The 26,855-nt window shown below is 37.9% G+C and overlaps 1 protein-coding gene and 1 pseudogene across 6 annotated transcripts in view; one reads left to right on the top strand and one right to left on the bottom strand.

Moving 5' to 3' along the window:
* GALNT13 (polypeptide N-acetylgalactosaminyltransferase 13) overlaps nucleotides 1–26,855 on the top strand; it is a 594,009-nt gene that overhangs the window by 561,137 nt on the left and 6,017 nt on the right. For 3 of the 6 annotated variants that reach the window (XM_045299235.1, XM_045299240.1, XM_045299225.1), the window contains 2 exons: nucleotides 13,996–14,130; nucleotides 20,617–20,646. In XM_045299235.1, coding sequence (XP_045155170.1) covers nucleotides 13,996–14,130; nucleotides 20,617–20,646 — 165 coding nt within the window. Of the gene's footprint in view, nucleotides 1–13,995; nucleotides 14,131–20,616; nucleotides 20,647–26,504; nucleotides 26,621–26,855 lie in introns of all 6 variants that reach the window. The other 3 variants (XM_004703815.2, XM_045299232.1, XR_006680924.1) reach the window with 2 other exon arrangements.
* Nucleotides 16,083–16,437, bottom strand: LOC101659608 (annotated as a pseudogene).

The raw sequence follows: 26,855 nt of genomic DNA, 5'->3' as shown, positions 1-26,855 counted from the left end.
GAGACTTCACCACCCATTTATCCCTCCGCCTTTCAACCAGCCCCACACGTGATTATCGGCCAGGCTGGCACAATTAACTAACTCACTGACTTAAGTCTTCTACACGATTTCTGGAAAGGGCTTTCTTACAGGACTGAGTGCTAGGAAGAACCATTTGTCTATGAAGGAGTTGGTTGATTCTGTTTAAATTCTTTGTTCAGGATGAAATATAAACAGCAAATAGACAAAAGCTTGTAGTCAATCTGGTTGGGAGTACAGAAGCATCAGTCATGAAGCAAAAATGTCCGTGTTGCCTTTACAGGAAGCATTCCGGTGTCAGGCTGACCTCACGTGTGCGCTGTTTAGAACTCACACTATAGTTTTCAAAGCTTTGACTTTTTGGAAGTCGATTGCCAGGTTGTTCTTACATGGTGACTTTGGTGGATTTGAACTGCCAACATTCAGTTAGTACTCTGGGGCTTCCAATTTGTCCACCGAGGGATCTCTGGCCAGGTGAAGAAAATACAAACAGCACAGGATGATTCCAACTCTTAGTGGCCTTCTATGAACTGCCCCACCCCCATGCCACCCCCAGTTCCTCTGGATTTCTGAGCCTGTAAATCTTTACAGAAGCAGAAATCCTCCTCTTTCTCTCGCAGAGCACTTTGTGGATACTAACTGTACACAAGGGGAGATTAAAAACCTTCACAGCACGGACAGGGTCTTGTCAATTCCAGGCTGATGAGGGCTCAAATGGAGGAGAAGGCTAGGATCAGAGGGAGTGGGCTACTCTATTTTATAAATAGACTAGCTAAGATTACAATGGAATGACAACGCCAAGCAAAGAAATTGTAACTTGAAAGCAAATAAATAAATAAATAACAAAGCATTTTCACATTAGAGAGGTTGTCCAAAAGGTTATTTGATAACATCTTGTAACCTATTACTTATATAAATCCCTGAAAATACTAGAACATGCACTTTTGTTATTAAAAATGATCCAGTAAATGAAACAAAAATGCAGTGAATTTTATTCTTAGTGTTTATTACACAAATAGAATTTCACTGTAGACAGAAACAGACTAAAGGAGCTCTCTTTTGTCCCCTTTCTTTATTCTGTTACACAAAGCCTTGGCCCAGTATAGAGCAGAAGCTACAGGTAGCATGTACCAATATATTTTTCCATTAAAAGGAAAAGCTTCAGTGGGTTGCCATGGAAACACCTGGGGTCCATTCCATTTTTTTAAATATAAAGAATCATAGTCTTTTGAGGAAAACCTACTAGATAATATCTCTACTGCTGTAGTTTGTTACTTTCTACATAGATTTTCAATGATCTTCTCATTTGAAAACTCAATCTCTCTGTATGATGTGAAGAAATTGTCATTTGGTTGGTTTTTTTTTTTAGCAACTTCTTCCCAAGATCAGCACCTAACACATTTAGAGAGGTACATATCCAGGTCATTGTTCCTCAAAGAAATGATCAAAATGGTCTCTCCAGGTCACCGTGCCAGTGTCCAGTCCAGTATGTAATCATGGTCTCTGCACTGTTGGCAGCAAGCGACACTTTTAGGGATCAGAAATTGCCACATTCCAACCCATCCACTAAAGGAACCGGTATCTGAACTTTCATTTTCATTTGATGAGCTAAAAAAGATGCCCATTAATTATAAGTCACAGAAATCCTAATGAATTAATCATTGAGACACCGTGCCCTATTTTAGAGCACATTTTCAGGGACATTATAAATGATCAATGAGATATCTTGTATAAAAGAATTTCAAATAATTTACTTGAATGCATGCCACTGCTAGGTAGAACTCAATACACTCGCCCACAGGATCATGGACTGAGCTTAGTGACTATCTTCCAAAGAGTATAAAGAGTGACTGCTGGATCACATGCAGTCTCTCTGTTCTCACTTGTTTGAGGAAGTGCCTTATCTCTTTGCACAGTGGGTGCACATTTGTATAGTCCCACCAGCAGTGCATGAGGTTGCCAATCTCTCCACAGCCTCTCCAGCATTTGGTATTTTCTGATTTTCTAACATTTTTTAATTGGTTGTTATTGTCTACATAAAGTGGTATACCATAGTTGTTTGGATTGGCATACCCCAGATGGCTAGTAACCAGGAGCATTTCTTCATATGTTTGATGGCTATTTGGATGTTGTTTTGGGTGAACTGTCCACTCAAGTTTTTTGTCGACTTTTTCATTGGGATATCTGACTTTTCTTATTGAGGAATTTTCTGTCGATTTTAGAGACTAGTCCATTGTTCATTGTGTATTGGAAACAATACCTTCTCACTCCATGGGTCCTCTTTTTACTCTTTTGATAAAGTCTTTTGATGTACCTAGTGTCTTATTTTCAGTGGGCCCCAATGATCTATTTTATCATCTACCGACTGTGTGCGCTTCCTTTGTTACATTTGACAGTGTGTCTGAGCCGTGCAATAGGGCCTTTAAGCTTATCCCTATTTTCTCATTGATGAACCATGAATAGTTCTAGGATTTACATTTAGGTCTTTGATCCATCTCGAGTTTGTTTTTGTCCATGGGTGGAGGTATAGATCCTGTTTCACTCTACTGCAGATGAAGATCCCATTTTTGCCAGTACCATTTGCTGAAAAGACTCTTTCCCACATAATGTTTTGGAGCCCTTTGAAAGATCAGTTATTTCGAGGTGGCTGGATTTATCTCTGGGTTCTTTGTTCTTTTCCATTCATCTATTTATCTAAAATTATACTAGTATCAAGCTGTTTTAACTTCTGTGACTGTGCCTTTTTTGTGGGGTCTATATTCTAAAGAAGCAAAGGCATAACGGGAAGAGCTATGTGCACATGCATGTTCATTGCAGCACTGTTCACAATAGCGAGACAATGCAAACAACCTAAATGCCCATCAGTCGAACAATAGGCAAAGAAACCCGGTACATACACATGATGCAATACTATGCATTGCTGGAAAAACAATGATAAAACCATGAAGCACCTCAAGGCATGCATGGAACTGGAGAACAGTATGATTAACCAATCACAAAACTACAACTATTCTATGAGACCACTATTTTCAAGGAAAAAAAGAACAAAATAAAAATTTTCTTACCAAAGGGAACAACCATTAGAGATGATCAAGAGAGGAGTAATGTTGATCTTGAAAAGGAGAAATACAAATGATATGTTCTATATTTTAAATGATTGTTATTTTGCCAAACACCCAGAAGACATTTCCGGAGATGTTTACCTTTTCTTATTTTTCTTGCTTTCAGTCCAATAAGTACAGGCAGCACTCTGTCCTGGTGCCTGAGAACTGCCAGAGGGACCTTTGCCTACTGAGTCACAGGCCGGAAATTCAAGGGATTAGTTCGCTTCCACTCTTTTTGTGGGCCCAAGGGAATTGGTATATAAACACAACAGCTCCCTAACCCTGTAAGAAGTCTGCCTCTGCAATTTTCTTTTCTACTGGCTGTGAAATATTCCCAAAAAGAACTAAGTTCCAATAATTCCAATGTAACTTATTTTATATAGTATTCCCTTTCTTTGTTGCTTTCCCTTCCTATTGGGTATTTCCTGGGGCCATCTCCCTAATAAACTACTTGCACTTGAATCCCTGGAGTCCTGGATGGTAAACATGGTTAATACTTCTGGATGAACCAGGTCCACCAGTCAGATCTTCGGAGAAAGCCTTGGTGATCCACATTCAAAAAGCCAGTCATTCAAAGTCTTTGGAAAACATTTCTGCTCTGATACACATGGGTCACCCTGAACCAGAATCAACCCTATGGCTTCTTTTCGTGTGTGTGCACGTTACTTTGTTTTACTTTAATCAAGATTGAAGTGTCTGATTCTTAGATTCTCATCCCTGAGATGAGAATTTAACAACAGTCCCTGAACTTTTCTGCAGGAAAACAGAATACCATGGGTTAATGAGATTTCTTAAAGCCACCTAGAGATATTTTTTTTTAATTTGCATCCAATAGAAATGTTGGGGTAATAATCTAGAGATTAATTTTTCAATTATGTTTAATTTAAACTAGCGTATAGAAGCACCCGTAATGTGCATCATAGAATTGTGTATACCTCTATACAAAGAGGAAGTTGTAGGCAATATGAAGACAACTATCTTAGTGTCAAATTAAGCATTACAATTAGATTCATGAGAATTGTTTTATATATTTAATCATTTTATCAGATTATAGATCCATTTTATTTAATTATGTGGCACTACCAAAGTTTGGAGGAATGTCTGATGAGATAGTATCAGCCCAAACCTTTTAAGACATAGAACATTACAAAAAAAAAATAATAACAAACCTAAAAACAGTGAAAACATATTGAAACAGGACAGGACAGCATCTTTTACCATTTATTTTCTGCTAGTAAAACAAGCACTAAAAACAAGCATAATACTCCAATAGTTTCTATAAATGCCACGTGATTGATGTATATTATTGTTGTCATGTGTGTTTTACTTTCAGACATGGATCTGTAAGGGTCTCCAAGACGAGGTAGATATTTTGCTTCAGTGGTACCAGGCAGTTACATAATCATAAAGAGAAACTTGCATTGATGTCCAGGACTCAAAGGCAATGAATGCTCCATTCAGGGATTCACTTGATTTTGCTCATCATTTGTTTAAGACCACCCCACCCCCCCACCCCTTTTTTTTTTAATGGGAATAAATCTTGTAAGAGTGAAGCAATAAGGACACAAACAGGGAAAGCGCACCATCAAGTGAAAGCTACTGGTCACAGAAAACCTTTCCCAGGAAGGCCGAGAGAGGGCAGTGCAAGGCAGGTGGAATGAATGGGGAAATTCTTGTAAAACTTCTAGCTCTCAATTAGATGTTTATGTTCAGATTCAAGGTTTTGTGACAGATATACATTATTTAGATAAAGCCTGACCCATTCAGCAAACACAAAAGTATCTTTTGAGTACATGGGTGAATGACTGAGTAATTGCGATAAACCATGAGAAAAGACATTCTACATTTTGAAAAGAACTTGCCATTTTGGTCCCCTGATGGTCACTGTGTTCCCACTAATGCGGATCCCTGGCCTGGAGGAGCAGAGGTGATTCACTGACTCCGAGTGGGAGAGAAAAAGAGGAAAGGGTCAAAGGTGGCTGCTCGTTCTCACCCCGTTCCCTGCTTTTATCTCCTGTGCCACACGGCACCCTCTACTTTCCGTGTCTTCTGTTATGTAACCCATAACAATGGCTACGCAGAATTTTCAGACAATATCCAAGATTACGGTGCTTATTATCATGCAGGTGGAAATGCTTACACAGAGTTTTTCAGTCAGGGTAGGTACAGAGGTTTTTATGTTTTGTTTTGTTTTGCTTTTGGATCATTTTATTGAGGGCTCTTACAATGCTTATTACAATCCATACATCAATTGTATAAGGCATATTTGTGCATACATTGCCATCATTCTTTACTATACAGTGACTTTCTATTGAGCCCGTGGTATCAGCTCCTTTTTTGTCCCTCCCTCCCCCACCACCCTCATGATCCCTTGATTGATTATAAATTATTATTATTTTCATATCTCACACTGACCACTGTCTCCCTTCCCCCATGGTTTCCACTGTTCTTCCCCCTGGATGGGGAGTGTGTGTTTGTGTATCTTTCATTATGATCTGTTCCCCCTTCTTCCCCTCCCCACTCTCCCCTCTTCCCGTCTGGTATCACTCTTCTCATTCCTGCTCCTGGGGTGTGTGGGTCATAAGCTCTTATCTCATATTTACACCTGTGTATGTGCTCCAGTCTAGTCCAAAATGAGAGGCATCACTGGGGTCATGGTGGTGGGGGATGAGGAAGCCTCAAGGAATCAGAGGAATATAGCGTGGTCATTGATACTTTATTGCATCCTGGTTGACTCATCCCTTTCTTGTGACCCTCTGTGGGGGATTTTCTATTGTCTGCAGATTGGCTTTGGGCCTGTGCTCAGACCCCCCTCATCCTCAACCATATGGTTTTGTTTGTTTGATTGCAGTAGCAATCTAGCTGAGAGGAAGTACTAAGAGCAGAAGTAGGGCAAGTGTGATGGTGGGGCAGAAGGAAGTAAAAAGATAACAGCGGAATGATCTAGGAAGCAAAGCTATGGCTAGAGGTATAAGCATAGGTGTGTACATATGTAACTGCATTCATCCATAAAAATAGAGGTATTGGCCTCTGTACATGCATATATTTATATGGCAATACACTGAGGTAGTGGCATATATTTATATGGCAATACACTGAGGTAGTGAACAGACTTCGGGCCTCTGTTCATATCCTCCCTCAATACAAGAACACGTTGTTCTAACAAGTTAGCAATCTGAGATGCTCACCCTCCCTGCATAATCACTGAAGACAAAATCGGGTGCATAAGCAAATGAGGTGAAGAAGGAAGATGGTGCCCAGCTATTAAAAAATATGGCATCTGGGGTCTTAATGGCTTGAAGTGAAACAAGTGGCCATCCAGCAGAGAAACAACAAGCCCACATGGGAGAAGCACACAAGCCTGTGCAATGATCATGAGGTGTCATCGGGACCAGGTAACAGGCTTCAGAAGACCCTTAACAAACTTCTTTTAGGGATACTAATAAATACCCAAAAGGCATGTCACTTTGCTGTGAGGTTCAACCCAAAGACATTCACTGCCATCGCCTTAGGTCAGCAAACCCAGTCCCCTGAATGAAAGGCGCAGAAGAACCCCACTCCAGTGAACTCAACTTGAAGGCACTCAGCTTCAGTTCCTAGGGTTGGCAAAACCAAATCCCCCCAACCACATGCCCAAGAGCACCCCACTGTTAAAGCCAGCCTCCTGCCCCAGAGCACTAAGCTTTACTTGGTCTGTGGGCTGGGAAATCTACCACTTTTCTTCATGAACCGGCTCCTGGTTCTGCTGCTGCTACTTCTTTGCCACTCCTCTGATGTCAAAGCTCTCTTCTGGATCAAGGAGGTTCACTGCACAGAGATCTCCTGGTCCAGAACAAGTACAACACTCCTGGATCTTTCTGATAATGAAATCCACCCCCCCTGCTTCTCAGATGGCTCATTTTATATGTTGCAGGATGGTAGTCACAATGGACCCTGTTAACAAGCACTCACAGCTGAATCCTATCAGAATCACCCCCACCTTGTGTTACCCAGACCATCAGGAAAGGTGGGTGGATGGAAGTTAATAAGGCTAGAAGTGGTTCTCAACCTGTGAGTCGGGACCCCTTTCAGGGTCAAATGACCCTTTTACAGGGGTTGCATTATTCATAACAGTAGCAAAATTACAGTTATGAAGTAGAAACAAAAATAATTTTATGTTTGGGGGGTCACCACAACAGAAGGAACTGTATTAAAGGGTCACGGCATTAGGAAGGTTGAGAACCACTGTCCTACAGAGTTGCTACATGTCAAAATTGATTGGATGGCAGTAAGTTTGAAGTCCTTTATATATTTTTTTTCTACATGTTAACTTTAGGGTATGTGACATGCAGAAAGAGTGAACATTTTGGTAAAACAGATAGCATTGTTTAAGTTCTGATATATTGTTAAGAAAGAATCCTATTTCAGCACAAATTTCTTTGGACTACTTACAGAATGAAAGAAAACAGTTACATATGTATTCTTAAACTTTATTTATATTGGTGGTGTTTACCATTTCCCAAATTGACTTAATTGCACTTCTAGCACATAAAGAGAATCCTCCAGAGTCCCGGGATCCAAACTCACTAAGTGATGTTGCCTCTGGGCTGCCTATTGAAGAGGCAGGATAGTGGGTAGGAGGTTAGGGGCTTGGAGAAAGTGCATCCTTAGACAACTGTGGCTTTCTGGGTGAATCAAGCAACAGTCTTGGCCTCAGTTTCCTTAACTAGAAAGTGAAGCAATTGTTATAATACAACATATAGATTCTCTTCCAAATATGAGACTTTGCAGTAAACACTGTCCTACAGGGCCGTATGTGTCAGAATCAACCTGATGGCTGTGGGTTTGAATTGCTATTTGAATTGCCAGGAATACTCAACAAGAAATGAGATTTGCAAATCACACACACACGTTTTGCAAAGTATTCTGTTTAAAAATAATAGAAACTTTGCCATAAAAAGAGCCAGCAGAGGGCGTTTGGTTCCTGAGTTCCTTGCTGAAGGAGACCTGGTTCAGATTTCTGTTACCAGCGTACATTATTCTAGCTTCTCACCTTGCGCTACTTAAATACAATTCTCTGTTCTAGAGTTCTGGTGGGGTGGGGGGGAGGAAATCAGTTTTCATTGCAGTAGAAAGAAACAGTATTGATTTTAAGAATTAACTATACATTTGGAGGTTTTAAAATATTATGCAATTGCTAAATATTTAAATGTTCTATAGACTAAGTATACAGATTAAATATATAGATTAAGTAAAGAGAAAAATAGTACTGCTCGTAAGAATTCATTGTACATTTTGGGGATTGTAAACACGATGCAATTTTTAAAAATTGTAGGCATTAAGTAATCTTCCATTGTGTGAAATAAAGCATAAATATAATGCTGCATGTCTTAAAAGATACTTTTACTAAAAGCACTTGAGGCTTGTTTAATTTTGTAAAATTATATATGTCTTTGAAGTATTTTTGGAGAAATCATGAAATATCTTTGGGCATACTCCCCAATAAGAATAAGCCATATGTTTGTATGAAATTATGAAAAATGGGTATCCGACAGGAGAAGAAAACCATGACTGAAAGGATTTGAGATTACAATTTGCTGTGATTCTTTATAAATTGTTTATAATTTCTAAACAAATTTGAGTACAACATCAATGAAGAGACACAATTCAATCTGGACTCAGATCCCTAATCACAGTAAAGAACAACTTTATGGCAGTACATTTAAATAGAAAAAATGATTAAAGAAATGTTCTGGTTTTGGAAGAATAGCGGAATATTAAAGTTTTTCAGCAAGACACCAAGGTGATCTGAAGCGGTGGAACTGTGAAGAATGCCTGGTGATACATTTGCAAGCTTTGCAGCAATGAGCTGGGCCGACTGGGGCCAATGACCTTCCTGATTATGCGATTTGAGACCAGTTAAGTGATGTGTCAGACAGTGGAAAAGACTGCTAAACTTTCGGTGAAACAAGGTTCCAGTGAGAGGAGGAGTCAGGGCAACTTCGTGGGCTTTAGCCATGCAACCCCACAAAGCCGCACATTTAGAAGCCTTTCCCCATCTGTGGTAGTCACCTAATCTGGTGTCAATGTAATGATTAAGAGTGTACGGGTGGAGTCTAGGCTGTCAATCTGGAGATAGCCAATGAGACTTCTGTGGGCATGGCCTTCTCCTGAGATTTCTGGGAAATTTGTTACTTCCCCCTTGGAGGCCGAAGACACCTCTCTCTCTCTCTGCTTCTCCCTGGGAGACATTGCAGAAGACAAGCCACATGGATGCCACCAGACCTAGGAAGCCGGAGAAACCACAAAGAGACCCCTGCCAGCACTGAGGTGCTTACAATACCACTGGGCGCAAAGACTTTCTACCCACTGGCTTGTGAGCTTCCTGCATTTGGCTTCATTGCATGTGTTTTGTGAGTGTGTTATAGATTGGTATCAGACATATGGGGTAATATCAGACTTACGGCCTTGGCCTGGACTGGGTTGAGATATTTCCTCCACATTCAATTGCTCTTGTATATAAACCTCTTTCTTATACACATAGGTGTGCCAATGGATTTGTTTCTCTAGTCTACCCAGACCAACACATCATCCCACTTTACTATTTGACCTTACCAAGCTTGAAATTCTTCTGAATTTTGAAAGCATGGGTCCTATATTTCCCATTTATGTTGTAGTTAGCTGACATCAAGTCAATTCCACCTCGTGGCAGCACTACGTATGTAGACTAGCACTGCTTCACAGAGTTGTTCAGGATGTGATCTTTTACATGCAGATCACTGGACCCATCGCCTGAGATGACTCTGGGTGGGTTCCATCAATTATCCTGTTTAGTTAGTAATGAAATATTCAGCTATATGGACCAACCCAGAACTCTAGTTGGTACCAGGCCCTGTAAATTGTACAGAGGACCACTTCGAGTGCTGCTCTGTGTTTCTTATAGTTGGTGAGTGTGGCGATTGCAACCTAACTGTAAAAGGAAGAAAATGATGTGAGGGTAGTGTTTGATCTCTGGTATCCCAAGAAGGAAGGAAAATCAGACTCAACATCAGCATCAACCAATGCTGATTTCTCTGAGCCTGTGGATGCTTCCACCCTCCTCGTAATCCTCCCAAGGCACTCTGCTTCTCAGCATGTTTCAGCAATTCGTTGTAAGAGTCACATAGTGCTCACCGAAGATGCTCATAACCATGGGGTTAATTAGGTTCAGGTTCAGATGATAAATGCTCAGCATACAGTTGTTCAGCCAGGACAATTTCTTCTCTGCCATGCCCACAAGACCTCTCTCTGGTCCTCATTTTCTTGGCCTTGCCTCTTCCCTCCTTGGGCAATGTTAAGTAATTCTTTAAGGAAGCCAGTAAATTCCCAGAGGGCATATCACTCTGATATAAGTTTCAACTTGGAGACATTGAGCTCCAACTCCAAAGGTCAGCAAAACAGCTTCCCCAATTGAGTGCCCAGAAGTACCTCATTCCACAAGTCAGCTTGCTTCCCCAAAGATTCCCTGCTCAGTGGATCGCATACTGTGGCTCTGTGTTCCATTGCTGCTGCGTCACTGCTGCTTTTGCTCTGCTGCACCCCGGATGCTAAAGCTCTCTCCTGAATCACCAGGTGGAATGCACGGGGATCTTGGGACACACATGTCACTCTCCAGGCCTGGATCTTCCTCTCCTGTTGGTAAGGAGATTCCCCCCACCTCAACCTTCCTGCTTCTGAGATGGCTGGTTTTATACCCAGTCGGATAGCAATCATACTTTTTCCTGTTGGCAGTCACTTTTGGTAAATCATATCATCCAAACAGTATGCTTTCCCCTGCCAATTTACTCTCTCCCATCCAGAACATGGCAAACACTTGGTGGAAAAAAGAAAGGCTATGATGGCTTAAAGAGCCACATTAATTAATACACTGCACTGTAATTCACACTTGATGATAGAACTTATGACAACTCCGTCAGAGGTGAGGGGGCTGCACTTGGGTCAGGTGTATCTCAAAGTTTGCCAAGTCATCAAACATCCAGGTAGAAATGTAACTGTAGAATGTGACAAAAAGTTGTATGTTCAGAGTATTATCTATGAAGCATATTACATCTGCTTTCTGACAAAAGTAGATTATAAATTGATATTAGCTTCATATTTCCTCTTTGATAATGGAATAAAGAACACCAAGACTGATTAATGTAATCTGTTTCTACTTATCTTAGTCTAATTAAAGTGATGAGACTGTAATTCAATTCACTCCCATTACAGTCACTGGGTATTTGAAGCAACTGCAAGCACATGCTAAACCTATAGATTGTGTAATTTGTGTCTGGCTTTAATGAAATCTATTATTGGTAAACAGTGGTGAAACCATTTGGGTGCTAAGTAGATAAGGAAGAATGGTTCCTTTATTTTTTTTTTTTTTGGTAAGAGAACTTGCATATCATCAAACTATGGCTAAGGAAGGAATAGTCATCAGAATGTGTGTTAATGTATTCTGAGAAGTTAAAATGCCTCATATATACTCAGAAATAATTTCTCTTACTTTTGGCCCAGCATGAAAGTTCTATCTACAACAGGCAGAGGCTGAACAAGACCTACACATAGCAGTGCTGGGAGCTACCCACATACCAGCTAAAAGAGTCCACGTGGGGTGTGGAGTCAGGCAGCGGGAAAGCGCCATAGGAAACGATGTCTGCCTAGAAACGGATCATGAGATGAAGGGTTGCTACCAAGTCCATTGATATTCAGAATTGATGAATCTAGGAAAGGGCAGGATTTGGAAATGGTTAAAAAAAATTGCCCAATGTAACCACTATAGATTGCACACATAGCCACCCTATGGGACAGAATCCGTGATGAATTGGAGTGTTTCTGAGACTGTAAATCTTTACAGATCAGAAATGTTTATGGGTTTGAACTTTTCCCTTAGGAGCCAAATGCCTAACTCACTGCACCATCAGGTGTCCTTGCAGATGACACTAGACTGAAAGTATCCAGGACATTCATCATCATTGGTTGTGGTGGCCAAGGGTGGGCACAGATTAGCAATGATTGAATTACTGTATAAAAGCAATGCTTAATCTGGAAGCAATAGTGTCCATACACCATGTATGTGCCTCTAAACAATTATAATGAAGGAATTTCAATATTTAAAATTACCCTTGACTATGAAAATAACTCTAAACCTTGATAAAAGAAATGTGTCACTTTCAAAGTAAGGTTTACTGTCAGATGCAGTCATTATGTGTTCATAATTGTGTAAAGAAAAAGCTAATTTGTGGTGGAAGTGTTTCATAAAGAGTTCTGTAAGGAAACAGAACTGGTAAGAGATAGAAACATAAGAGATAGATAATATATAGACAGACAGATTTTAAGGGATTGGCTCATACAATTATAGGGATGTAGCAAGTATAACATATGTAAATCAATAACCCTTTCAAGAATAACTAGTTTATATACTAGGGTTCTAGAGTTCATAAGACTGAGGGCGATTTGGCAAAACATCTCCTTAGAGTCTGCAGGTATAAAACGTACTGTTGCGTATAATGTCTTCAGCTGGTTAGCTGAGGTTCACCCACATTGAACTCGTGGCCGTCTAGCGGATTCCGAGTCATGGTGTTCCTATGGGACGGAATAGAACTGCTCATGTGCTCAAACGGTAAACTTTATGTGGGTAGAAAGCCTCATCTTGGCTGGTGGAGGGGCTCCTCGCTTTGAACTGGGAGCCTTGTTAACAGCCCAACCTTTAACCCCCTCCGCCACCAGGGTGCCTTCCCACTCATCTTATGAATGTTCATTTGGTTTCCTTGGTGCCAGTAGATGCCATAGTAACAGCAACTAGACTGGGATTTGACCAGGACACCTGAACCACCGATCACCAAGAGATAGACAAAAATGTATCTTTAAAAGTGTTTCTTTTGGTTCCTCTATGCTTTTTGTTAAAAATAGAAAAAGAATAAAGATAAGGTTCTTATTTCTGTATTCCAAATAGGCAGTCCATAGTATGTGTTGCATAGGTAATGTAATACACTTGTCAACTTTATATATGGTTGAGTTGAATGTATAAACTTTGGGGAGAATGTCCTTAATATGTCTGGTTCCATCATTGGCTTTGTAACTTTGCCTTGATGTTTCTTATTCTCAGAGAAGCTCTGAACAGCAGTTTGTCGGGGTGACCCTTTCAGGATTAACCAGTTTGCATACTAGGGTTCTAGAATTAATAAGCAAATTGTGGCCTCAGACTTCTCTGGCAAACAAAAAGACCCTGAGGTGACCTTCCTCACTACACTTGCTCTTGACATTGCAACAACAAAGCAAGGGCCAAAAGACTTCTGAACCTCGCCTATCAGAGCTAAAAATCAGATAATGACTTTTGTAATTATGTCATTAATAACAATCAGGAAACTTTAATCATCAATGCTATCAGTAAATTATTCACACTAGGAATAAAATAATAAAGATTGCTATAGTAGTCATTTGAATTGTCTACCAATATGTTCACTTTTCACCTCTATGTTTATTTGATATTTTGAGAAGCATTGATAAGGTCAGTCTAGCAAAACTATATTAGAATCTTAAGTGTGGAGAAAGACAGGGCTTTCTACTCCGTTAGCAGGGGCAGTCTCAGAAACTCACAGGGGCAGTTCTACTGTCCTATCGAGTCTCCATGAGGCAGCATTGACCCAATAACAGTGAGTCAGGCTTCCTCAAAACCTTATAAACATATGACCTTGCCTATAGTTTCCTTTGAGGAAAGAGACTCTGCTGAAGAAACTCTCTTTCTCAAGATCACTGAGCAGATTATTTAACACCTATTTATTTGATTTGAAAATTTCTACAGATTGCTCTTCTACACATGCTATGATTGTTTTTTTGTTTTAAAATACTCCTTTATTTGTTGAATTTTTTTCAGGTTTTTTCTTATACTGCCGACAAAGAAATCCGAACCGATGACTTATGCTTGGATGTTTCTAGACTCAATGGACCTGTAATTATGTTAAAATGCCACCACATGAGAGGAAATCAATTATGGGAATATGATGCGGAGGTATAGTATTTTTCTTTATTAAAGTATTATGACTTTTAAGCTCAGTTACATATTTCAAGTATCTTTCTACATTGCCCAAACTGTATTTTCAAACCTACACATGTCTGAAAATATTAGGATTCTCTATCATTTTTTTTCAAATTGTTCATTAGTATACCATATAAACTAGGAAAATAAATTCATCTTTATGAGCTTAAAGTTTACTATAGTCATTTACCCACTCAATGCAAATTGGGCAGGCGGCAAGCTAAGCTTACCTGAGATGTATGTATGAAGATTTACATGCAAGACAATATTGGTAATCTGTTCATATTTTCAAATATTAACTTTAGACTGTTAGAATGTCTGAGGTTTAAGCTTCCTAACATAAAGGCAGAAAATGGGGAAGACAACAAGATAGGCATGACGTCTCTTTACCATAAGAAATAATTTGTAGATTTCAAAAACAAATTAGGTGCATAATATTATGAGTAGTCTCTTCTCGAAATTATCTACTTTCTGATAGAGGAGAAGATGAAGAGACAGTGACACCGTGATTGTTGACATTTTTATAGTCAGGCCGTGTGTAAAAGCCAGTTCAGCCATCAGATGGAGCTAATAAAAAAGAAATCTTTCCCACTCCAGCAGGAAGTGGCCTTGAAACAGTTTCAGTTCTTTCGGTTCTCTTTTCTTTGCAAAACAAATTGGTCGCCTGTGTTACAATGCCCACATTATTATTAACTGGTTGGTGATTCGTTTGAAAAAGCAAACAACATTATCCCTACGGGATCACAGACGGACCCAGGTGAAGCAGCCTCATAGAGGCAGTGTTCTATTCCAGCCTGCAAGAACACTCTCTTGAAGGCTGCCAAAGAGATTTTGGATATAGTATTAATCTATTTTAGATATATTGTGTATATTTCAGCAAAGCTTTCGAAAGTGTTCTGGATGGCATTTTCGTGTCATGCTGTAATTTCTGAAGTGGAATATCAGAAAATCTTACGGTGCTACAGGTTTTGAAGCTGGTTAATGTCAGTGTGCTGAAACTGGGGATAACGTTTATGTCTCCGGGCTCTTTGGACACATGGTCATCTTTTCCTGGGACATGACTAACACCTGCTCCCATGCAGCTGGCACTGACACACAGCAACCCTGTGGACAGGATGGAACCACCCCATGTGGTTTCCAGGCCGAGATGGTCACAGTGGCAGCCGGCCTTATCTTTCTCCTGCGGAGCAGCTGGTGGATTTGAACCATTGGCCTTTCCGTTAGCAGCTGAGTATTTTAACTCCTGTGCCAGGAGGACTTCTCAGAATTAAGAACAAACACCCTGAAACCTTTCTATGTTGCACCAGCCAGTTCTGCCCTCGCTTATCTGCCTTCTCAATGTCTTATGCACCTTATTTGACTAACTACTTTTTTTTTTTCTGTGCAACTCTTGATTTGCTATCACTATCCTGCCAAATAGACCTGTAGAAGGTATTTTAAAGTAGAAATTCCTTTAGGTGATTTGTTTTAAATGTCGCAGTTGTTTGTCATAGTTATCTAGTGCTGCTATAACAGAAACCCACAAGTGGATAGCCTGAACAAACAACTTTATGCTTTCCATTAAGGAGCATGGCTCTCTTCCGGTTTCAGCTGTAGGGGTAAGCTTTCTCTCAGGGAAAGTTCCTGTGGCCTTTGCATAACTGTGGTCCATTCTCCCCGGGAGAGTGTCCTGTGTCTGGGCGCCATTCTTCCTCTGGGTCTTCTCACTGCAGGGGCCCTAGGTCCGGAGGCTGAGCTCCACTCCCCGTTCTTCATTCTTTTGGTACTGATTGCCCTCCTTCACTATTTGTTTAATCTCTCTTATATTTGGGGGGGGAGGGGTTTGTGTGTTTTTATGAAAAACCAAAGCTTTGAGGCATTTTATTACAAAAAGTCAGATTCATATGTAAACTAATAGGTACTTCAAAATTCATCATACATTAACTTCATTTTTTAGCTTGGCCTTCTAGTAAATAAATCTTCAGCTTCGTTGATTTTGGCTGCTATGTACGGAGATTCCCCCCTTATCTGGGTGATTTAAGAGCATAATTCGTTGATGAGCATCTCTTATTTTTCCTTTATTGGCAGTAAGACTTACACCCAGAATTAATGCTGCCTCCCATTTTGTCATTTGGGGTTCAAATCCACCTCAGTAAGAGCCACCACTGGAGGCAGATTTTGGTAGACTTTGAAAAACTTTGTTTTACTTGAGGCTCCACATGCTTCATGGCTTGCAAAACATAACAGCCTACAAATCCTGTAGGTGGTGGTCAGTCCAACTGCCACCACAGTGCTGGCCATGGCTCCATGTCGGCTGTGCTGCCCCCACTCATACCAGCCCAGGGGCCATGGCCGCCTGCCCCGCGTCTCTCTTATATTTTAAAATACATTGAGTAAGATATAATTGAATACTGTAGATTGTATCTTGTCTCATTAAAATAACTGCCTCTAACCCTGCCCCATTAATATCATAAAGGTAAAACTTTATAACACATGCGATAATTACAGTAGATCACAACATGGAAGATAATAAATATTACTGGGGATCATACCCTAGCCAATTGACAAATATTGTAAGGAGACACAATTCAATCAATAGCAATTGTTATTACTATTTAGCTTCAATCAGGAGCTCATGGCTTTACTGAGATCATACTAAAATAAGAAATTTATTGTGCATCATAAAGAAAGGGAGCAAATGTATATTTTTAAAATAAGATGAAATAGTATTGACTTTCTGAATACAGTTGACCCTTGAGCAACATGAGTTTGGAATACTCAGGTCGACTTACAGGCAGACATTTTAAAACAACTCGTGAGGGAAATCGTCTCTACATGAGTTAGTTAGTATTGCTAAGGAAGTCCATCTTACAGTAAGAAGTGATGTCTTAGGGTTCCTGCCTAGTTCTCATTGTGTTTGTATACTACAATAAACTTTAAATAGCGCCATGAGACCCATCCAGTGTTCCACTAGTGCTGCACGAAATGTTCCCAAGAAGCAGAGAACTCTCATGGAATTGCAAACAAAAGGTGAATCGCTTGATATGTACTGTATATTGACGTCTGAAGCTTCAAATGCCTGCCGTTTCAAGATAAATGAATTCAATGCAAACCATTACAAAAATAATAAGAAAGTGTAAGGACCATGATTTAAAAGAAGAAGAAGAAATGTGTGAAGCTATTACTGTCGCTATGCCAGCAGATGCAAAACCTTGTGTTTTTTGCAATACATCTTTCTCTGAGGAATTGAAAGTGCCGCTTTTATATAATACAGTATATAATACATATAACATACAACATATGTGCTAATTTACTGCTAATGTTATCTCTAAGGTTTCTAGTCAATAGTAGAGTATTAGGAATTAAGTTTGGGGGGGATACACGTGATTTGTGTATCTTTGACATTGTGAATGTCCCCTATTGTTTAAGGGTCAACTGTACTACTTTTAAACTTTGCTGTAACTCAGAAATGGACACTGTCTTCTATAGTCCAAACTTGTATTACTTTATTTATAAAATGATGATCATTCTTGGTTTTCAGGTATCTTTATAATTTCTATTTTCTGTTAACCAGTAATTGATCCCAATAGATTATAATGGAAAGGTGGAAAATTGGATTTGCTTCAGATTTTTTATTCAATGATATATATATAAGTTTACTATTTTGGAAGATTGTAATTATTTGTTGCAGTATTTTTGGAGAATCATAACTTTTATGTCATGTGACTTTACTTTCTAGAACACAATATGCATGTACCACAAATTCTGAAAAATACTTACTTTGATAGCAAACATATAGCAAAACTGGATTTACATGTCTATATGTTTATGTTTTAATATCTAAAAGTTGTGTTGTTCAACTTGTTCAATGACAACATTTAGCCAAATTTTAAGATGTGTAAATCATGACATGGAGAAATCATGAGTTTAAATTGTAGGATGAATATATTACCTTTGTGAAAATTTGAGTTTTGAAATAAAAGTCTCATTTTTGAGGTGGTCATAAAGCCCAAAATGATTCTCAGAAAGATAATTGAAGATAATATTTACTTTTTATGATTTTTCTTTCAAGTTTTAAAGTTAGAATTCTTTTAAACTATAGAAGAATAGTCTAGGCCCTTGCAATTCAACAGATACTTGTGGTAGCATTAACTGAGACTTCATTAGAAATGTAGATTCTGTGACAATTTCACAGACACACTAAATCATAATCCATATTGAAAATGAAATCTCTGGTTATTCATATGCACATTAAAGTTTGAGGGACAGTCTAGACAGTGGTCAAACATTTACTTATCTTTATTAATCTTTCTGTACACTGTTCAAAAAATCTTGCAAAGTCAGGAAAATGTGTCAATGCATTTGGAAAAGAATAAGGCTTCCCAGGGCAAGTGGATATGAGTCGCAGTTGCTTAAATGGGAAAGAGAAGTAGGAGCTTATTTTCTCTTCAGAAGGAGAATTAGGCAAGGGCTGTACACTGCTTCTTTAATGCAAATATTTATCTTTTACTAGAAAGGGAAAATTACGATTCTTTGAGAAATTTCCGAAAAAAATCTCATTTCTGTGTTTCAGAGATCTTCACCAAGTCCACCATAGCAAAGATCCTGGAATCACAGAATTGAAATTTAGCTTCAAGTTCTCTCTGGACAGCCTTTATCAGGAAAGTAAACTCCAGAGATTACACCAGCAGTAGCCAAGCCAGAATTTGTTCCTAATAAAGTATTCAAAAAAGCTTATTATCAGTGTAATTTTGAATCTCACAGTTTGAACAGCAGAAACACTCCATCTCCCACAGTCCTTGCAATCTTAGAAAGGCAATCAGAAATAGATGCAGATTGTTGGAATATCAGAAATAAATGGACAGGGTGTTCATTACTAACCTCTCTAATTGCTTTGGATTTTGCTTACTTCTTAAGTGAGTGGGTGGAAAGGGAAGAGAATCAAGTTTATTGGGAATTTATATTGTTCCATTTATATCCGCTTTCTCACAGGAGTTGTATAAAGTAGATAGTTTAATGATCTCTACTTTGGAAATTAAGATTAACCACCTTAGAATGACTGAATAACTTGTCTGAGATTGTATTGAAACTCTGGGTGGTACAAACAGGTAAGCACTTGACGTCTCCCTAAAGGGTTAGTGGTTCAAACTCACCCAGCGGCACCTCAGAAAACAGGCCTGGTGATCTGCTTCTGAAAAGTCACAGCTTCAAAAACCCTGCGAAGCCCTGTGACTCTGCACACATGGGGTCTCCGTGCGCCAACTTCAACCACAAGTCACCACACCAACACAGTTGCATGCTCCAAGTATCTGCTGCTAAATACGGAAATTCTGTTCTAGTACTTGAATTTCCTTGTCAATATGATTGAACAATACAAACAATTCGGTATTTTCCATGGGTCTCCTCTAAATGGTAAAATGTATAGTACTACGAAGGAAATGAATAAATAAATATTACTGATTATTTGTGGTACTAAATTGTATTCACATAGAATTTCTCTTGACCTCATGAGAACGATGCTCTATAACAAATATATTTTTACTTAGATAAATAGGTTTGAAGGAAAACTAATTACTGGTTATTATCTATGTTCTTACAAACAAATTATTATTAAATAATATATAATTGTTATTATATATTAAAAAGTGATTACCATCCAATTCTTTGTTTTAAATTTTATTAAACTAAGTACATACAAGTAATAAATGCATGTCTTCAGTTGACTTCAATTTGAAATATAAAACCTCACCATTTTAATTAAGTATTTTTTAAATATTAGGTTGTTGTCAGTTATGGGTTTAATTTACACTTTGGCAGTAGGAACAGAAACTTAACTTGGGGTCACTTTGTGCCATTCCTAACCTGTTCAAAGCTGATACAATTTGAATATCAGAAGCAAAACCGAAGCATATCCACCTCACTTAGAAACTTCTGAATAAATTACCCAGACATTTTGGTGCTTTGAAATTTCATGCAGTTAAAGCAACCCAGGAAAATATTTAAAAACCTACATTCTACCTCACTGCTACAATGAAATTATTTTTATGAATGTCTGCCATCCTTCCATTGTATTTTATTCAAGTTTTCTTTTATTCTGTGCAAATATCACAATTGCATTCCAAGCCATCTGATAAGTATAATTTCTTGCAATAAGTGCACTTAATCACATTTCTTTTGAGCCTCCAGGCAGTGACATACAGTATAAGGTTCTTTTTTTAGAACAGGCACTTTTGCTCAGTAAACACGATGCAACAAAGAAAAAAAAGGAGAATGTGATGCTAAAAATACGTCCTGCTTTTAAGGAGATGGAGAAACTTGACTAAGGAGTTATTTGTTATGCATATAATATCTATATCAGTTTTTCACATACCCACATGATTTAAAATTTTTCCTGTAAAATATATGGGATTTATATTTAGTGCATATACTTATATTTAGGCTTATTTTAACAACTGCTTCCTTTTTATTTACCTTTATCAGAAAGCAGGAAAGTGGGAATATAATTTCCAGGTAAGTAATCTATAACAAGTAGCCCAGCCTATTTCCCTATGTAGTGTTATTAAAAATATTCACTTAATGAAAGTTGTGTATATCAGTCTGACATTACCTTTTGAGAGTCCTACCGACCGATAGCTGTGATTTCTAATGTAGACAATTAGTGCATAGAAATATGAGTAGTTTAGTGTTGTATTTTAAGTTCCTGGGATTACGCATTTAGATTTTATATTTAGAAGATGAGGGGTACCCCCCTAAAACCAGAGTTGCACTGGGCAGAGCAAAGTTTTCATAGTATGCATATGTATTTCACTAGCAAGCATCCAGCAATGCGCTCTGAGTTAGTGCATCCAGCAGCATCACCTGGGAAGGTTCTCTCTGGTCACAGTGAATTTTTTTTGTAAAAGCAGTTTCACTTGAACCTCATTTTTTGTGATGGTCGATTAAAGAGAACTGCGTGTGGCTTTGAAATTTTCTTTTCTGTTCAGGAAAAGTGCTGCAGTATCTTGTGAAGTTGGACACAGCTTACAAGGACAGTGCTATGGGAAAATCTCAGGAGTATGGGTGGTTTTCTTATTTCAGAAAGGTTGCATGTTGACTGCTGACAAACCTCATCCTCAGACAAACATCCAACAACCTCCCAAACAGATGAAAATATTGACTCGTAGTGCATTTGGAGTATGTTCCACCTAGTCAGACTGTTATTCAAGCTCTCTATTTAGATGTTCAGAGAAGATAATGTAATAGTGTGTGACAAAAAAGGCCAGATTAGGGCAGACAGGGACTGGTTTTGCCACCACGACAATTTACCTGCTCATGCAGCCATCTCCGTGCGTCAGTTTTTTTGGGGGAAAAACAGTATGCCTCTCTTGCCCCACGCACAGTACTCACGTGACCTCGCTTGGTGCAACTTCTTTTTGTCTCTGAATCCAGAGGGACATGGAAGGACAGCGATTTGGAAAGAAAAACGAGGGAGGTGCTGTCAGCCTTCCAAACAGATGAGTTTGAAAAATCTCTCCAAGAATGGAAGAGCAGACTTGACAAAGTGTAATGGAGAGTACTTTGAAAGTGATAAAGTTACTTTGTAAAAAAAATTGTAATATCTATTTTTGAAAAAGAATTCTATTTTGGGGGGTACCCCCTCATACTCATTTTTTTATTAAAGTGAGTGCACAGATTTGCTTATCAGGTAATTATAATTAATATTTTAAATTAAAATGTTTGATTATTAAAATAATTGTTATTCTATACTTATTCAATACAGAACATCTGATTGCCTCACTTTTAATTAAGTCTATACTAGTCTAACATTATTCCTACTTTAGCTACAATTATATATATTAATATAATCAACTAAGTATTATTTTAGACTTAACTTGCCATCTTTTAAATTGAGACCTCTATGATCTTCCCATAAATGGATTGTGTAACTAGCTCTAATTATTCATTAAAATATTAAAGTTTTTAAGGTAGTACCTTTTAGTACAATAAATGGCCTAATTTTACAATATTAAGATTATTGTTTTGCCACAAAAATTGTATCCTGGCATGAAATCCCAATTCACTTTCAGCAGGCATTCTTCAAAAGTATAAATTTAGAGATATTCCACAGCACATTTATTCTTAGCAATATAAACAGATCTCTAAAGGCTGGAAAACATAATTTTTCTTACGAGTCTTAAAACACTATGTTTAAATTTGGACATTCCAATGAATAGTAATGCTTTACACTTCAGACAAGACCTATTAGGCAATGGTATATTTTAAACCCACCACTGTCTATCATTTGGTTTTGTAGTGACAGCGTATACATTGCTTTGATGCTGGCTGGCATGTTTGCGTATTTGAAACATTAACAGCATCTCCCATAGGTAAGATAGGTTTCGGTGGAGCTTTCAGACTATGACAGACTAAAAAGGAGGCAGATGCAATTCAGTTTTGGAAAATGAACCGTGGACAGCTTTATGAACAACAGTGACACATTGTCTGATACAGTACCAGAAGATCAACTGTCAGGTTGTAATCAAACATTGAGTCAAGGAATTACTGATGATTGGATTGCAAAAGTTGGAAACAAGGAGACTTAGTAGCTGGAAAATACAGCTTTGGTGGTAGAAAGGATACAGAAGAGTGTCTGAAAGAATCTTGCAAGAGAATGATAAGTTCATCAACATACACTTTTCAACAACATCAACGGTCATGATACATGTGGACCTCACCATTTGGAATGCACAGGGATCAAATCTGCATTTGCGAAAGGAGAAGGAGACGCTCAATAGCATCACAAGAGGAATACTGTCGGAGAATGAAAAAGACATCATCTGAACAGTGCCAGGGTTCAATTGAAGGACAGATGAGCGACTGCTGATGATAAAGACATTTTTTAAAACCCAAGAGAGTCAAAGTGCAGCCTTGAGTTGTTTGTAAAATTAGAAACCATCTCAAGGACCTATTTAACACATAATGACTGAAAACAGATGTGCTGTGGAATGATATCACGTACTTCATACAGGAAGAAAGCAAAAATTATTTTAAAAGATAGGTATAGAGAGAACAAAACCGTTGCCTGAAGAGAATGTGAACCTTGTTCTTAAATGTAGAGTAATTAAAGTGAACGAAATGTAGTGAAAATGGATGAAATGATGAAAAAAAGGAGCTGAACAAAAGATTTCAATTGAGAAGCCAATGTAGAATGTAATCATGAAATTTGCAAAGAACTGGAATAAGAAAATAAAAGGGAAGAACATACTTTACATTTTGTGATTTTTAAAGTATGCGGTATTCTCTTGGTCTATGCACAGGTTCAACAAGAGCACAATTAAGTGTTCTGGAATGTATATTTTTGCAATGTCGTCAATAGTTTGTTATGATCCAGTCAAAGGTCTTTGTATTGTCAATAAAAAGCAAGTAAATATCTTTCAGGTTTTCTCTGCTTTAAGTAAGCTCCACTCTCTCTGACGTAATTACACCATGATATCCCTAGTTCCATATTCTCTTCAAAACCTGGTTTGAATTTCTTGCAGCTCACTGCAGTTGCTGCCATTTTTTAATTATCTTCAACAAAATGTTACTTTTATGTGATATGGATGCTGTTATTTGATTATTTCTACATTCTATTGGCTCGCCTCTCTTTGGAATTGGCATAAATATGTATCTCTTCCAGGGAGTTAGCCAGGTAGCTGTCTTCTATAGTTTTGGGCATAGGCTGGTGAGCACTTCCAGTGCTGCATTAGCTTTTTTCCCTGCAAACATTCCAGTGCACCCTAGACTTCTTCCATTAGTGCCATGGGCTCTTGATCATATGCTACCTCCCCAAATAGGTATGCTGATCAACTAAGATGAGAAACGGGATTGTCTGAAGAAGAATGTAACATCAGCGTCGGAGGGAGATTCACTAACAGCCCGACATAGGCAAATGGCAGGACCTTGCCTACTGAAGACAAAGCACATGCGAATCACTTGCTGATGAAAATCAAAAATTTCAACCTTCAATATGGACTACTGCTCAACACAAAAAAGACACCATTTTCATAACTGGACCAATAAGCAATATCATGATAAATTGAGGAAAGATAAGGGTTTAATTTGATTTGGATCCAAATTCAATACCCAGTCCAGGAAGCAATTGATGTGTAGCAATGGTTAAATCTGCCACAAAAGAACTCTTTAAAGTGTTAAAAATCATAGATGTCACTTTGAGGACTTTGGTGCACCTGTCCAAACCTATGAGATTTTCTCAATCTCCTCACCTTACAAAAGCTGGTCAATAAATAAAGAAGACCAAAGGAAAGTAGTCCATTTGAATTATGGGGCCAGCAGAGAATGCTAAATATACCCTGGACTGCCAGAGGAGTGAGCCCCTCTGACTTAGAAAAAGTGCACTTGAAGTAAAACTCTCTCACTTCGTGCCGTTGAGTCAATACTGACTCATAGCAACCCCCTGTGGGTTTCCAAGACTATCACTTTTTATGGAAGTAGAAAGCCCAGTGGAGCTGCTTGTGGTTTTGAATTGCTGACCATGTGGAACACAGCCCAATGAATAACCAATACACCACCAGGGCTTCATTCCTAGAAGCCAGGAGCATAATATTTTCTCACATCATTTGGATATGTTATTAGAATGAACCAATCCCTTAAGAGGGCCATTAAGCTTGAGAAAGTAGGATCAGCTGAAAAGAGGAATGGCCTCAATGAGATCACCTGACCCCGTGATGTGACAATGACAGTGACCGTGAGGGTGATGCAGGAACTGGCAGTGCTTTGTTGTAGTGTACGCTGGAACACATGACTCCAGACTGACTATACCTTACAACAACAAATGTTATATAGAAGACCTACTAATAACTTGGGGGTGACATTACCTTTTTTTCTAATCAATATTTTCAATAAACCAAAGAAGACAGTATATATTAAGCTGCATTTTACTCTAGATGCCAAAATTGAGTTAACATAAAAATATCCTAGAGGTGTGAAAGCATTTATAGCAATTATAACAAGGGACTACCATGTTTATAAAGAGCATTTTAAGGAGAAATAAAAGTTCACCTGATTGATTAATTGTATATAAAACAGATAACCAATCAAAAGAAGGAAGCAAAAATTAATGTTTTGGCTAATAATCTTTAACTAAAATAATTTCATGTTGTTTTATTTCTTTATCCTACCAAGAGAGCAAAAATGTAATGGAAACAAATAGTACCTTTGAGGATGTAGTAAAACCAAACAATGTCCTAGCATATAGTAAACATGAGAAATATTAGTTGCTACTGTATTACTAGAAAATTATTATAGGTATACTTTATAAAAGTATGCTTTGCTAATCTGCAGTAAATGTCAAGACATTTGACCAAGTAATTCTCAGAATCACAGCTAGAGAAACAACCGGAGATTTAGAGGAAGAGGGTCAAGATGTTTATTAGGACATGCTCTATATTTGTTCTAACTGGAAAAAGTTAAATGAATTTTGGAAAAACTATTTCATGAAACTTGTAACTTCTTAGAAATATGTTTTTAGATTACTATAGTAATAGGAAATAAATAAATAGAAAAATAGACCATTTAATTAGGTGACCTCCATTGTATACCTGTACATAATGTGATAAAAAAATATTGAGACTATATCAAATAGTAATAATTACTGTCTTTCCCAGACAGAATGTTAAGAGGAAAGAACTTGTTAGCTTTTAACACAGTAATGTTATAAATATTTTATTGTTAGGTAAAAAGTAATAGTTGTTTTAATGAGACTGTGTAGATTTTTCATATACTGTACCTGGAATAAAAGCCTCTTCATTTTTTCTTTGTTACTTATGTAATATAAAATTTTGAGAAAAACTTACATGGGTGTTTATTATTAAAAACCCATATATCATACTCATGTTCAAGATATCAGTCTCCCAAGCACATAAAAATTATTCTTTTTTGTTTTATGCCATATCAAAACTTACAATTTGTTTTTCTCTTTAACGGTACATGAAATCCACAATCACTAATATTAAGAACTTTAATGTAGCCTGATATTTACCAAGATAAATTAATTGTAGGAATTAAAATCATTGAGAAATAAGGATGATCTACCTTCAAAAAATCAAACAATCTGAATAGGTAACTTAGATTCCATTAAAAAACAACAAAAACAACACACAAGTACATTCATTAGCCAATTAAACAATATAATAAATAGTTAACATGATAGAATATGTATTATATAACACTATTACCTTTTCTATGCATATGGATCATTTATCATTTTACTATATTTGAAAATTAAAACAATAAATCCAATTCATTGTTTCTACTTAGCTTCCTAAGAGAAGTAGTTAAATTTTAAGATCACTTATTTTCTGCGTTGCTTTCTCATGTGTTCCACATAGCAAGCTATTGGAGGACTTCCTATGATTAGGATGAACTTGATGGAGTGATCGATGGTCTGTTGCATTGTTATGTGCAGGGAAAATGGAAAGCAAGAAACAATCAGACAATTACTCATGTAAGTTATGTTTAGAGAATTAGGCCAAGTTAAGAGACCCGATGGAGATGATCATTTTCTATTTCCTCCCTTTATTACTTTTCTAATTGACATCCAGATTAATGTAGCTATCTGTACATATATTCCTTATTAACACCATGCAATAAGTCCTCTGAAAACAAATGGAAGGAAGTTCATAATATACAAAGTACAGGTTCTGAGGTTCATAATATACAAAGTACAGGTTCTGAGGTTC

Source organism: Echinops telfairi, unplaced genomic scaffold (genome assembly GCF_000313985.2).
Source record: "Echinops telfairi isolate 266 unplaced genomic scaffold, ASM31398v2 ScPeMD7_4;HRSCAF=17, whole genome shotgun sequence".
Taxonomy (NCBI): Eukaryota; Metazoa; Chordata; class Mammalia; order Afrosoricida; family Tenrecidae; genus Echinops; species Echinops telfairi.
This window is presented reverse-complemented; position numbering and strand designations above follow the sequence as displayed.